Source organism: Lycium barbarum, chromosome 4 (genome assembly GCF_019175385.1).
Source record: "Lycium barbarum isolate Lr01 chromosome 4, ASM1917538v2, whole genome shotgun sequence".
NCBI classification, from domain to species: domain Eukaryota; kingdom Viridiplantae; phylum Streptophyta; class Magnoliopsida; order Solanales; family Solanaceae; genus Lycium; species Lycium barbarum.
In genome coordinates, this window is record NC_083340.1 from 23,997,018 (window position 1) to 24,013,047 (window position 16,030).

A 16,030-nucleotide genomic window follows, 5' to 3' on the forward strand; every position below is an offset into this window, starting at 1 on the left:
TTTTTATTTAGATATTCTTCATAAATCATTTTAAAAATTCTCGCAACTACATACTCCTCACAAAAAAAAAAATACTTAATTGTTTGTGGAAATATGAACTCCAATTGAGCATGTCCCTATTTATTTAGTTATTCACCCGATGTTCAGTACCTATTTTGGGTTTTAAAAATTCTTGCAACTACATATTCCTCACAAAAAAAAAAACTTAATTGTCTGTGGAAATGTGAACTCCAATTGAGCATGTCCCTCTTTATTTAGCTTTTCACCCGATGTTCAGTACCTATTTTAGGGTTTGACTAATTCATATTTGCACCGGAAAATCCTACTTTGAGAGGTAAAATATTTTGCTACCAAAGGAGACTCCATCCCACCTGAGACGGTTAAGGATGGAGGGATAATTACCATCATTATAACTTGGGGTGGTACCAGCTAATTTTTTTTTTAGATTTGTAGTAGCAGAAAAATATCAAGATTTCGTTTAGCAATGAATTTGCAAGGTCGACACATCTGGAAATTAAACCAGATTTTCTTTGACGCGTTTATCAACGTGAAAGTTAAGAATCACTTCAATATTTGGGTTGATTAAGCATAGTTTCTCAAATTATGACAAAAACTGCCTTTATATAGGGCTCAGAATATTTTATAAAATAACGTTCTAGGATACGAACGACATTAATTACTTAACGTATATTTGGCACTTTCAAATGAATTTAGTAATTGTCAACAACTTAAAAGGCACAGTTCTGAAATCTCGTTTACAATAGTATTCATGGTCACCTTAATTTCTTCCTTTGCTTCTACACGGAAGGATCAAGGGCTTCTCCCAATATACATATTTGGGTTGCAACTGTTAGTATGCGAGGATCGGAACATGCAGATATCTCCCAGGTCAAATTACTGATCTATTCGTTTCAGCCTCAGAAGGGCTGAGCTTTTTGAGAGCACCGCACTACGATTTAATGACGGATTTCAGTGATGAAGAGAAAAGTCTAGTTCTCATTTCATTTAAAAGGGGAATAAATGTCTTATTGAGAGTGATTACTGAAGAATCTTTTCATAGAGCGATAGGCCGGTTCGAAGAATGCATTCAATAATCACATGATTGGATAGAGAATACTTGATAAAAAGGAGGAAGGAATGAGAGAAACAACTTTATTATCTATCGTTTCCCATCTCATCCAATCACATGATAATGGGAAGGAATTGCTAATTTCCTGATCATCCTTTCTAGTGTTCATTTCCTTTCCCAGCTATGCTAAATGATTAGAAAATAAAGCGTAATAGATCACGGAAAATCCCCAGAATGAAATTGCTAACAATAAAGCCGGTGGCCAAATAGACACCTTTGGTTTTTCTGTTTTCTCATCCCGACCCCCCCTACTTCACCGGGTTTCATTCAGACACTTGAACCTGTTCAAAAATATGTTCTTAGTCTAAATCTTCATATGCGTGCTCCTTACACGTCTGAAATACACCTATGTTGAAGTCAACGGTCAAGTTGTAAATGTCCTCCAACCGAAAATCAAATAGGAGAATATAAATAGATATCGCATGATAAAATGTTCATGCCCTTGTAAAGCACACATTTTTCTTTATTAAACTCATTGTTCCTGTATCGCTTAAGGCTCCATGATAGCTAGGAAATAAGACATCATATACTCTTTATTGATAAAAAGATTGTTCAATTGTAGCTCAAGGGTCTACTAAATAACATTTCCATCCAACAGCACAATAAGCAAGTTTTTCTGGAGATTCAACCATTGTCTTTCTTTTATAAATTTATAAGCAAATTACAAATAAACATTATACAGTTGCTAAATTTCTGATTTTGTACTTATCCGTTGTACAAGACAGCTACAACCAATTCAGGAGATGGTACTAATGCTTAGTTTGTGAATAAATGAATGAGTAAATACATAAGATAAAATGAATAGGTCTAATTGACGAGTCTTTTACAGATCAAACTTTGCCTTGAGGATAAAAAGCTCACAGTTACTTAACATTAGCAGTCTGATTCTGATCTGCAACACTGTTGTTGAATTTTCCACTAGGTACTCGAACTTTGAAACTACCATGTCTCACAGGCTTTGGAATAAAAAGAGAATTCAGCATTTTCTCCAAAGACTGAGCCGTGTACTTTGCATATTTGGAACCTCCTTCTTGTTCAACCAATGGCCCATAGTTCTGCATGTAACTCCGGTAAACAGGTACAATTGTCTGAATGATGAGCTGGCATGTCTTTTCTCTTAGTTCTTTGTCAAGAATGACCCAATTAGACTGCTTCTTATACATGTCATCAAAAGCTTCATTAAAAGCTTTTAATCTTTTCTTAACAAGATCACGAGCAGTGGCACGTCCACCAGAGAAGAGAATAAGACCTTCCCGGCTTAAGAGAGCAGGAAGCTTCGCCCAGCTCTCTCTCATGAGGACGGCAGGATAGTAATCCTTGTACTGTTCATGTTCTCTCAACCAAGAATCTCCCAAAAGACTACCGAGCTTTGTGCCTTTCAGATGCTTATAAAGATGCCAATGATTGTTCATCAAGAACACGTACGACAAGGTATCATCTTTGTATCCCTTGGACCATGTCTCTAAATTCAACTGAACACCTCTCATAATATTCAGTAGCTCATCAAAGAGAAGCCGCTCTTGAAATATTTCACGCTTCCAACTTCTTTCAATTACCAAAACTTGGGTGAGAATTGGCTTATAATCATCTCCAAGCAGCTTATTGCAGTAGTCGGTGATAAAGATGATAAGTTTCGGGACACTACCATCTGGAGGAGGTGGCATTTGCCTTTGCAATTCAACTTGAACCTGAACTTCCCAGAAGAGTTCACTAGCCCCATCAATCACCCGCTTTATTAGATCCCTTGTCAACTTCTGGATTTCAGCACATGCAGCTCCACCAAAGAGCCGATTAAAATCCAATCTCAGCTTATTTAAAGATGCAAAGATATCTAACAGTTTTAACATCTTAATCGGATCCTTCTTGCTCTCTGCAACAGTTTTTCCAAACTGAAGGAACGCAAGAATACCTGCCTGGGAAGCTATTTTTGCGAAACACCCCATCCACACATCCAACCCTAATCTTTCAAACACATCGTTACAGAGTTTATATTCGGCCTCTAAAAGATGTTTCACAGCAAACTCTAGATGCTTACCCCAATTACCAATGTGGCCCTCTATGCTCTGCACGTCATTGAACTCGGAGACTGAAATCTCGAGGTAATCCAAATTAAGTGCCTGCAAACTTGCCCTGACATTAGAACTCCGTACCTCAACATAGATTTCCACGCACTTTTCAACCCTGTTATTGGCAACCGATCTGCTAAGTATAGTCTGTAGCTTCTTTATAACAGCAACGGGCAGCGGGGACGGAGCTATACAGGCCTGTTCACCTGGCAAGTCCAGAGTAGACATTGGCAACGGTACACTATTTTCAGTCAGCAACCGCCTAAATTCATTTTCCAATCTATCTAACGCAACCTCAAGAAGTCCTCCGTCAAAGTGGACCCCATCCTTCCCACTATGCAGCTCCCTTAGATAAGTCAATGCCTCCTTCAAACTTGAAATAAACTTTCCATCAGCAACACTATGGTCCTCTAGGTACTCCACAATATCCGCCAACCACTGAATTGCCATGTCACAATTCTCCCCTAAAAATCTTAACGCCTCTTTAAGCCTCCTGATCACACTAAGGTACCCAGGGAGGTCAGATTCAGGATCTGATAACGACTTTTCGAGCCCATGAATGGCATCAAAAACTTTAAGAACAGCAGTGGCAGGTAACACGGCATGATTAATATGTCCAACAACAGCAACAAGAGCATCACTTTGAGCCCTAATTGGCCTAATTGCAGCCTCCAAAGAAGACAATCTCTGGTTAATCTCAACTAATCTAGGGCCATCTTTTTCAAGAGATAAACCTAAGGCTTTTGATTTCTCCAAATTAACCCTCAAAGACTTCCTAGCAGATATCAAGTGTTCAACACCTTTTTCCATCATGGTCATCATGAAATTACTCAAAATTTGCCAAAACCAATTGAAAAACTAGTACTTTAACATAAACCCCACTACTAAATGTCAAATCTCAAACCACTTCCACAACCAAAATATTATAGTATACGTTAATTTCAGCAATATATATGCAATGTACACAAGAAACTCAAAGAACAAAAATCAATCTGGATTCTTGAAGAAGTGAACTTCCATTGTTTGCTTCAGCAAACTTTCAACAAACCAAAACCAAAATACTACTCAACAGAAAAAACACAAATCTGAACTAAAAACTAGTTGTAAAATCAAGAAGCAGCAAAAGATGTATATGGTTTCAAAAAAACTCACTGACCAATTGTGTGCAAGCCAAAAAAGGAGTTAAAAAAGCAATCTTGATGGACACCAAGAATCAATATCAGCAATATGAATAAGTGAGTCAACTGGAAAATGTTTGAGATTCAGTCGAGAGAGAAAGAAGGAGCAAGAAAGGACACCCCTTAAGACAAACTTGGGAACTTGGAAGAAAGACTTGAGAGTTTTTTTTTTTTGGGCACTACAAAGTGTCAACTCAGATGCAATAAAGTTTTGTTATTCTTAGAATTGCTGTAAATATTAACTTGTTAGTGGATGTCCGACAAGGAACTAGCCAACACGAATCTTGGCCCCTAAGAAAAGAGGAGTCACCAATTTTTTTAACCCACAAAGTATCAAAAGGCACTAAAATACCTTACTAAAAAAATGACCGAAGTAATTTTTGCGCACTAATTTATTATGCAATAGGACTAAATTATAATTTTACAGTTTAGCTCTATTGTGCACTAAATTAATGCGCAATATAGGTTCAATAAAATTCTGCCCAGTTTGATTTTTCAAGCTACTCTTCTTCACCTCCTTCATTTTCACTCTTTCAACATACTTTAGCTCCCTTCAAATCATGTCTCAAAGCCCTGAAATATCAAACTTTGCTATAGAACCCGATGTTTGTGAATGTGATCGTTATTGTAAGCTAAAAATATCAAGGACCTAAGATAATTCGGGGCGTCATTTTTGGTGTTGTAAAGTGCCCAAAGTAACTGTTTTTACATTTCTTTTAGGTTTTAATTTTTTTTCACATTATCTATATATTATACGTTTTAAAACTGATTTTCTTGTAATGTTTATAGTATATGGGTAGTTGCAAATATTTTCGTTGGGAAGATCGCATTCCCGTGGATAAAACGGTGGCGGCTAAAATTAAAAAGCCTCCTGTTAATAGAGATACCGCAACTTCATGTATCTCAAGAGATACCGTGAAGTTTGATTTGTAATTTAAGCTTATGGAAGCTAAAGAAAAGATTGACCTTTTGGAGGTGTTGCTAAAAGAATCCAAAGAAAAACAAAGTTTTCTCAAGGTCTACCTTAGAGAAACTCAACACAAGAAAAATGCTTTGAAAGAAAAACTAAAATTTTGGAAGACTATTTGTGCTATGTTGTTGTTGTTTATTATTTCTATGTATTTTGTTTATTAAGTCTAATATGTCTATGTAATTTGTTTTTCTATGTATTTTGTTATTTTTATGTACTTTGTTTCTGTTGTTTATTATTTTTATGTACTCTGTTTTAAGAAGATTATTTAAATTAATAATGGACTATAACAATCAAAGCAAATTAAAAACATTCTAAAAATATTCAAATTGGTGACTTCATCATAAATTAAAAATACAAATTAACCGCAAGAGTCCGAAACTTAAATTACCCAAAATCTGAGAGAGTGAACCAAAATAACCCCTAATCATCATCAGAATAGAAGTCCTCAATATCGTCCTCAGAACAATATTTTGGGTTTCTTAAGACATATCTATTTCTGTAGATGTTAATTCTCTACTTGTTGATGATGCTTGTTCTTCGGCCAACTTTAGCATGTAAAATCTGCAACGTCTTGCTAGCATTCTGTTGTTTTCTTTTCTAATCCTTTGTACGACAAGCCCGCAAGTTTCTAGACTACTCGAGGCATGCTTATTGAATACCTTTTTGGGATTTGAGCGTTGATATTTTTCAAGTCACGAATAAGACGTTCTAATTTGGTATGCCGATGTGCCCATTCTCGGCATAACCCGCAAAAATATTCTCATGGATCGGAATATTATGCTCTATAAGAAGGTGGGGTTTCATATCATCTAGTTTGAAATCATTGTTATTAAGAAAACTTGATTCACTGGAATAGCTGCTATGATTTGAACTATCATCACAACTGCTATTCGAATCCTTTGGAAGGAATAAAGACCAATTTACATTTCTACTACTCGACATTGAAAATGTTGTAGTCTAATAACAAATGAAATGCTACTTATATAGATGGAAACCAAGTACCCTCAGGGGTGGTCATTATTGTTGACACTTAATTTTGGCTCGACGTGCTTAAATTAACGTTTCGGGTGGTCCTGATTCATAAAAGAGCACGAAATAGATTTTTACACATTTTTACATTTTTCGTCAATTTATTGATGATTATCCTTATTTTAGGAATTTTATCAATTTATTGTCATTTTTAAGAATCATTATTTTTGCACATGTACAACGTAATACAACCATTTTGTGCAATTAATAATTGTCTCTTTATTTTATAGCAGTACATTTTTGTAACTTATACATTAATATTTAAAATTTATACTTACATTATTATTTATACATGCATTAGTTAACTATATTTTAGTATAGTCCGTCACTGTAGAGAAAATTGGAGCAATTAATTCTTAAATGCAGAACAAGAATTTGATCAAGTCAAGATCTTATCACTTTTTAAAAAGGTGACATTTGAAGTGATGGGTTGGGTTCTTAATCCATTGGTTAATAGATTTTTACACATTGGTTAAAAGGGTGAAATCCCCATTGGACAATAACCTAAAGACCAAATGTGGCATTAAGGGACAATGTGGTGTAGTCCTTTATTTTTTGGACAGAACAAGGGGTCATTTTGTATTATAAATAGAGGAGATGAGTCTTATTTTTTCACCACTTCACACTACCTCACATATATGTTTTCTTCTCTCTACACTCTTCATATTTTCTCTTCATAGGAAGATTAGCAAGGCTAGCATCTTCTTTCTCTCTTTATATTTTTTTTCTCCCTTCTTTTTTCATATATTGTCTTTATATTTTTTATATACATAACATACACTATCTTTATATTTATTCATGCATTTGTGTTCACATTTATTCATGCATTTGTCTTTGCATTTATTCATACATTTATCTTTACATTTATTCTTGCATTTGTCTTTATATTTAGTCATGCATTTGTCTCTACACTTATTCATGTATTGTCTTTACATTTATTCATGCATTTTGTTTATATTTATTCATGCATTATCTCTACATTTTCTTCATATATTTGCTCTACATTTTTCATACATCTTTTTTCCACTTTAACCCACAGTTTTCCTTTACATCATTTTACATCTCTATATTCTTTTATATATTTTTATACCATACATTATATACATATAGATGTACATACATACTTTACCTAACTGCTAAGTAAAGAAGGGAGAAACTTTTCATTAAAGAGAATGCACTTTATTGTCTCTACATTATCCTTATATTTTTCATACATTATCTTTATATTTTTGTTATATTGTTTCTACAATTTTTATTTTTATTTTTTATACATGTATACATTTTCAAGCATTTTCTTTTACATTTTTTGTTCCATCGCACTACATGCCTATTTTATTGTTTCTCTACACATTTTACTCTTTACATTTTCTGTACATCATATTACATTTACATATATTTTCATTTTTATATTCATATATTTCCTTTATATAAATCATTTCCGTATACACTTTTACACTACATCCTTGGCCAAATCAAGTTTCACCCTCACTTTTGTCAAATATTCTTTTTAAATACTTTATGTCAAATCACTTTTTTAGGACTTTATGTCAAATCACCTTTTAAGACTTTTATGTTACATCCTTTACTTCTTGACTTTTTAAATTATTTTAACCAATACATTTTTCTTTTATCTTGCAATTTATTACAAATACTACACTTTTGGCCGATGAAGAAATTTTCATCGATTTCCAAGGCCTCCCATGTACAAAAAAGGGGTTTTTATTTTAAGTTTATTTATCATTTCTTTAATTCATTAGATAGTTATTTATTCGCTTACTAACTTTTTTACCAAGTGCTTATATAGGTACGGGGAAATACATCTCGAAGACGACACTCGGAAAGGACCCGAATCACTGTTTGTATTTACTTTCCACATTCTCCATAACTGTACAAAACATAAATTCGTAGTACAGTGGAAACTTTATTTTTGGAATGACGGGTTGATATATTTATTTACTTGTCGCCTTGTTTGTTTAATTTAAAATTTGTCATTCGCTTTAGGAAAGACTTAGGCCGTCAATACTTTCATAAATAGATTAAATTGACTTGGTATAAATACTTTGTTCATTAAATTCACACTTTTGGCGTTTAGGCAAAAAAATACTAGTCCATCATTTATTTTATATTCTTTATACACTTTTAATACAACATACATTTTATAGTGTTTCGTATCCACCAATATATATTTTAGTTAAGTTAAATACACATTTTTGATGCTAGGTAATACTAGGCCGTCCATTTGCAAATCTTTTATTCTTTAAAAGTCATTATATCTTTTCACTCATTTTTCATACATATTTCTTTATACTTATTTTTTTTACCAAAACATTTTACTAAACTTTTGTTCCTTATTCTTTTGATAGGATATTCATTAAACGAGCACTCTTTTTAACTAAACGGTAGAAACAAGTCAAATAAACATCACTTTTTTGAATAATTTCATTATATAAACTCTTTACACCAATGGATATTCGTAAATTATTTTTACATTCTTTATGTACTAATATACCTAGTTAAACAATTCTTTATACATTTCATGTTTGATATACACTTTTTTATACCTGAAATATGTTCTTTATATGTTCAATATACATACATTCTTTTAATACATGGACACACACTCTTTATATACTTGATATATTTATTTTACATACTCTTACATTCTTTTATATATTCTTTACTAGTTCAAGCAGGCCCGTGCTTAGCCCGGACCCAAATTTAAAATTTAAAAGTTCTAGATTCAGTTATTGTATAATTTGAATCATACTTTTATTTCGGATAATAGATTTATGATAGTAGCACGTTAATCATGTCTTGTCGATAAGTTCTCATAAGAATCAAAGTTTTTTAGTCACATAATTGGATAATCTTTAAAAGTGATATTTTTTAGTAGGAAGCAAGTTTGGAAGAGAATTAGTAAATAATAAAGGGACACGCGTGATTCGATATATTACAAAGCAAAAATATTTACAAGTAAATAATTATAACTGATCGAAGATCATAAATTGGGAACATTTGGCATTTCTATAAATTTGTGAGCATATAATTTCTTGAGCTATGGAAGAAATAGATTTCTTTTAAACTATGTAATATTTAAGTACACATGTATTAATTTTTTTTTTTAAAATTATGATACCTCAAACAACGTTAGAAAAAAGTAAGTTAATTTTGTTAAACATGAGATAAATAACTCATCAATTATATACCAACACAATTTCCCAATAAAAAGATTTGAATCCCAAGGTTCTTATAAAAATGAATAATAAATAAGTTAGCCAATGATATTTAATATAAAGATCAAATTTCTTGTTAAATTCTAAAAGCCTCACGTTAAACAATTGAAGATTCTATAAGCTGTTAAGCAGAGAACTTTCATTGTTCTTCGGTGCAATACTGTACATGCTTTACTTAGGGTAACACCAAATATGCATGGAGTATTATCCCATTTTTAAATAGTTACAACATGCTAAAAAAAAAGGTAGCTAATTATATTGTCTGTTTCTGCTTCTCATTTTTCGGGAACATCAATTTAGAACATCATACCTTATTTGATATTTTCAAAATTAAAAAAATACTACACAAAAACAAGATGCGGAGAATTTAAAAATAATTTCATAATGCACTGGGTGAAATGTATCATCTACAGAGTAATGTTAAAAGTTTTGTATAATGACGTGTGGAATCTTCACAATTCACAAATTATAAGTAGGGCTGTTCACAGTTTTGGTTAAAATCAAAACCAAACCGAATAAAAAAACCGACATTCGGTTTGGTTTGGTTTGATTTGGTTTTAAATTTTAAAAACTGATAATATTTGGTTTGGTTATGGTTCTATTAAAAAATAACCGACCAAACCGATAAATGATTATTTATATGTATAATATTAGTTTTTCATAAATAATTATAAATATTTATACCTTTTAATCATTAATTTGATTTTTGATCTACTTATTTCACATGATTGTTTAAGGCCCATGTTTTTAAGAATATGTCCAAGCTCATGTCTTTAAGTCTTTTAACTCTGTAAGTGTAAACCTACCATTTTTTTGAACGGATTGCCCTTCTTTTGGGGTGGTCTTTAAATTTTGCCCCTCATATTTGTGGTCTTTAAATTTTGCCCTTCGCTTGAATACCTGAGGTTCTGGGTTCGAACCCCCGCTCAGGCATAAAATAAAAAAATAATTTCGCAAGGCAGGGCTGGGGGGAGTGTATGCCGGATCCGGCATAAAGTCCTTAAGGAAAAACTAAAGTTATGCCGGAAGGGGCATAACTTTTCCTCAAGGCATAGTTTAGTTATGCCTTATGGGGCAAAACTTTTCCTTAAGGAATTATGCCTTATGGGGCAGACTTATAATTAAGGCATAACCAAAAGTATGCCCCATAAGGCAGAACTTTTTCTTAAGGTATAGACTTTTTCTTATAAGGCAAACTTTTAGTTATGCCTTAAAGAAAAATTCCGTCTTATGTGGCATACTATAAAAGTTTGCCCATTAAAAGTATGCCCCCACCGGCATAAACTTATGAAGGAATTACCAAAGTTATGCTGGACCCGACATACTTATGCCAAGTCTGCCCATAAGGCATAAGTATGCCGGGTTCGGCATAAGTTTGGTAATTCCTTAACAAGTTTATGTCAGTGGGGACATACTTTTAATGGGCAAAACTCATGAAGGAATTACCCCACCGGCATAAACTTATGAAGGAATTACCAAAGTTATGCTGGACCCGACATACTTATGCCAAGTCTGCCCATAAGGCATAAGTATGCCGGGTCCGACATAAGTTTGGTAATTCCTTAACAAGTTTATGCCGGTGGGGACATACTTTTAATGGGCAAAATTTTATGCCGGACCCGACATAAACTTGTGAAGGAATTACCAAAGTTATACCGGACTCGGCATACTTATGACAAGTCTGTCCATAAGGCATAAGTATGCCGGGTCCGGCATAACTTTGATAATTCCTTCACAAGTGTATGCTGGTGGGGGCATAGCGAAAATTAAACTCTGCCTTGTGATTTTTTTTTAAAAATTTTGACTGTGTGGGGGTTTGAACCTGGAACCCATAGGGTTTAGCCGTAGGGCAAAATTTAAAGATTTCAAATATGAGGGGCAAAATTTAAAGACCACCCCAAAAGAAGGGCAATTCTGCGAATTGCCCTAAACCTATTAACAGAAGCTCACGTTAGAGTCTGATGTCTTTAACTTAAGTTTTTAGCCTTTCTTTGTCAGCCATTTGATTTTTTTTTTTTAATTTATACCTTTCTTTTTTTCTTGTTTGAATGAGTCCTAAACTTCTAATATTTTTCATATGAAAAGGACAAAGGTTGTAGATTTATATAGAAGATACTTCAGTAACATCAGCATTTGTTGCAACTCAAGCACATAGTAATGCCCTAATACTTCTTCGAGGGTAATCTTCCTAAAAAGCAGAAAAGAACAACTTTGTGTAGTCGAGACCCTAGCCTTGAGGATAATGATAGAAAAACATCTGAAGTTTGGGATCATTACACAAAGTTTTTTTAAGAAAATGGGAGAATTGAGGGCAAAGTGCAAGTACTGCCCCAAAGTTTGGGATCATTATACAAATTTTTTTTATTTCATATATTTTCATTTTAATTTTAGGTAGTCTATATGTTTAATTAATATGTATGTTTGTAATGACAACTAAAAGCTCCTATGCTCTACTTTATTTTCAGGTATGTGTACTAAGATAACAAAAATGGTGCAGCCACTACTAAGTTAGTTTTTAGCTCTATATGTAATAGTTTAGCAACTTTGGGTAATTTGAGTACTACACTATCACTAATAATGAAAATGTTTCTATGATGTATGTTCCACCTTAAACTATAAATAAAAGTTATCATTTGAACCAAAAAAAGAGATGTCTTTTTCAACTTTTTAATGTTTTACTGATAAGTCTTATGACTGCTAGTCATAAACTGAAAAATCGAACCAAACCGACAATAACCAAACTGGTGGTTATTATTTTATTTGGATTGGTTATGGTTTTAGAAATTTAAAAACCGACTAAATTGGTTTGGTTATGGTTTTAATCAATAACCGACCCAAACTGAACCATGAACACCCTTAATTATAAGTATTTCTAAAGGGCCCGAAAGTTTTTAAACTTTTATCAAATTGAGTAATGGCAATTAAGTAATAAATAACCAAAGTAGGGGTAATATTGAGGCATATAAAGAGGCACTATAGCGCATAGCCGCATATGACTTCACCTGGAAACCATTAGTTTGAGGGATTTGGTATTATCGAAAAAGGGCTTCAAAGTGCCTCTATTTACACCAATACACCTTAGTAGTTTGAAGCAATAAAGAGGAGAGATAGGGGTAAATTTAGAAGAGGGAGCTTTTTTGGTTGGGGGGCCTAGTTACAATCTAACTTGAGGACGACAAAAATTGTTCGATCATCCCTTATTACATATAGTAATATAGTTGTATACATTCTTTACACTAACATATATACACTCTTTATATTAACAGATACACTTTTATACTTACGAGGTACATTCTCTTTATACTCTTTTATATATATTTTTTAATATACATTCTTTATAAATACTTGATACTTGATATAAATACATTTTTATACACTGTATATATTAGTATATTATCACCTAGTGTAGCTTTTCATGAAGTCATAACATTTGAAAACATGTAATAATAATGATAAATAGAAAGATAACCCCCTCTAGTGTTCAGTTAAACTAAATTTAAGGACTGTCTTCGGGAAGGCTCTGAGGGATGCTTAATACCTTCCCCTCGGGGTAAATAAAACTCTTATCTAGAATCTCATATGTTTCATGGACTAAAAATGGAGTAGACACACAAATACATAGAAGTTTCCTATTTTTCCTTAAAAATAAGGTGGCGACTCTAACCCTTTTTAAACCAATTAGAAGAACCGAGAAGTTGCAAACTATATTGGAATCGTTCAAAATAGGGCGTAACAATTATGAACCTACCTGCTTATTTTATTATAAAATAAAAATTAATCTTCATCAGACATCTCACAGTCCGAATCCCACTTGGATCTCAATCTTACGTAACCATGTTGACCATATTCTACCCTTAGGCAACGTGTTTTCATCCGATTATTCTCTTCGCGAAAAAGGTTAAGAGCAAAATTCAACTCTTGTGGAGTGTCACGAGGCATTGACATGGCACCTTTTTTTGGGGCCTTTAATCCCTAATGACCTCAAGTTTTGTTCAAGTGCTACAGCCTCCCCGACATGCCAATCCCACTCCTCTCTCATTGTGTTATTCTATTGTCGATTGATTATGTTGTTCGGGTTATTTGAGTATTTAAAATCATCATCTAGTTTCCATGTCCTACCTATTGCTTCGAATATGTCTTGTGGGTTAAAACATGTAATAGAACCAATATCAGCAAATTGGGTATAGAATGACATGATAATTTGTTTTAATGTGAATGCTAGTTGTTCGTCAATCATGTTATATACTACTCTTTATAACGCTAACTTGTATTGCACAACATTTAAATGCACAATATATCAGCCATAGATGACACATTATTTGTGTTACACCTCGAAAAAGTCCCCGTGCATGTACAATGAATAGATCAACGAAGGGTATGAGGGTCCGATGTTTTACTAAGTCGGGACTGATGATTTATGAATTTCTGGAAATAAGAAAGTTGCGGAATTTTATTTCAGCCAGTGGTTGTAAAGTGGTTTATGGCCCGTAAAGTGATTGACGGACCGTAAACTACGATCGTCCTACAGCATCTCAAAAATCTCAACTTTCTGTTAATTGTTGGAATGGTAAAATACGACCCAGTTTACGGACCGTAAACTGAAATACGGCCCGTAAACCTCGGTCGTAAATCACCCTGTTCTACAGCAAACCTTTCTGTTTTGACATGCTTAAATACGACCATACTATACGGCCTGTAAACCACTATACGGTCCATAAACTGTGGTTTACGACCACTGTACACACCGACTGTTGTTCATTAAAAATCAGATTTTGAGTATTAAAAAGGGACCTAGGCTTCATTTTATTTCATTTCTCATCCATGTAACTTAAGAACCCTCTAGAGAATTCTCCAAAACACTTCATCCAAGAGAACTAAGGGAAAACCAAGATCATCAATATTAATTCATGAAATCAAGTGCATGAAACCCTACTGGAAGTCATCTTCTTCAAGAAATCTCAGAGGGGTTGAAATAGGGTTTTGGCATAAAAGAGTATTGTTGCTCAAGACTTGTTCCACCATCATCTAAGGTAGGTTTCATGATCTCATTATGTTGTTTAAGGTATTGGAAGACTAAGATGCTTGAAATATAGAAAAAAACATGGAAAATGGGTTTTGAAAGAATGTGTAGTATCACAATTGAGTGGTAATTGGATGGAAATTATGAATGTTGATATGTTGTGATTATGAATACATTATAAATGATGTTTTGACCATGGAATAAGTGCGACGCATGAGTAAAAGTAACGATTAGCTAAAACCACTAAATGTGGAGAAATTGGAGGAAATTGGTGGATTTTGCTAAACGTATATAAATGATGAGTGTTGATTTCTATATTGTGGATATTGTTGCGAATGTTTGAGAGCTGAAATAGAATATGGGAAACATAGTATAAACAAAGGTAATGCTGCCCAATTTTCCCTAGAAAGAGTAGTCCGTTCTTATAATTGCTTAGCTAACAACGACATGAATTCTCTTGAAGGTATATATATACACGTGCAATAAAGGAAGAACGAGCAAGCGATAAGAATAGTAAACGTCAAAGGTATGTTAAGGCTAGTTCCCTTCTTTCTAAAGGCATGATCCTTTCGTTATAAATATTTGTGTCGTACTCATAATATGATTGAATCCATAAATGTTCGAAGCTCACGAATTTCATGATCTAATGTTATTGAGTTTCTGAAGGCATGATTCCGATGCTATGGCTTCATAAATGTTTCCATATTTCCTCGTTTTCAAAATTTAAATATTTACGACTCCAAGGCATAATTCCTTTCCTAATAACTCATAGTTGTTTTCCCAAAATGTCGTATTTTCCAAACCACAGGTTTATGATTCTGTGATCTCTTATGATAACAACGATGAGCATATTTTTATGATGATTATGATGATGACGATTTTATGACTAAAAGTCTTAAGTTATGAGATCAATGCTTTTATGAGACGATTTTATTCATAGAGATTTTCATGTACATGAGCTTATTATTATTATGAGGTGATTGAGCTTTTTTGAAATTTCTTAATTTCCTTCATTGTTGGTATTCTCACCTTATGACCCTTGTTCCTTCAAGGTGAGACAAAGCGACGATGATTATTCCATAACATAATCGGAGGTTACCGACCTTACGTCACTCCGATAGAGCTACAACCTTTCCTTGGGCTCTCATGCATGCTATGTATACTATATAAGTATATATATATATATATATATATATATATATATATGTGTGTGTGTGTGTGTGTGTGTGTGTATTCAGGGGACATGGGGAAGGTGAGGCGCTATAGACGCATAGCCACCTGGACAGCTGGCATATCATGATTTCATCCCGGACGTGGGGTGCCCGGACGCGGGATATATGGGTTATGGATCGGGCCGTACGTTCCTCGGCACTAACATATTATATTTATGGATCGGGCCATA

The 16,030-nt window shown here is 33.5% G+C and overlaps 1 protein-coding gene across 1 annotated transcript; it reads right to left on the bottom strand.

The window, feature by feature from the left end:
- Nucleotides 1–1,633: 1,633 nt before the first annotated feature.
- On the bottom strand, nt 1,634–4,590 carry LOC132635596 (exocyst complex component EXO70A1-like). Its single transcript, XM_060352041.1, has one exon. It carries the CDS (start codon nt 4,015–4,017, stop codon nt 1,993–1,995), a length of 2,025 nt encoding a protein of 674 aa, XP_060208024.1. The 5' UTR covers nt 4,018–4,590; the 3' UTR covers nt 1,634–1,992.
- Nucleotides 4,591–16,030: the final 11,440 nt, after the last annotated feature.

Excerpts from the sequence above, each read along its gene's own strand:
- LOC132635596 (XM_060352041.1), bottom strand. The coding sequence starts at position 4,017 with ATGATGACCATGATGGAAAAAGGTGTTGAACACTTGATATCTGCTAGG.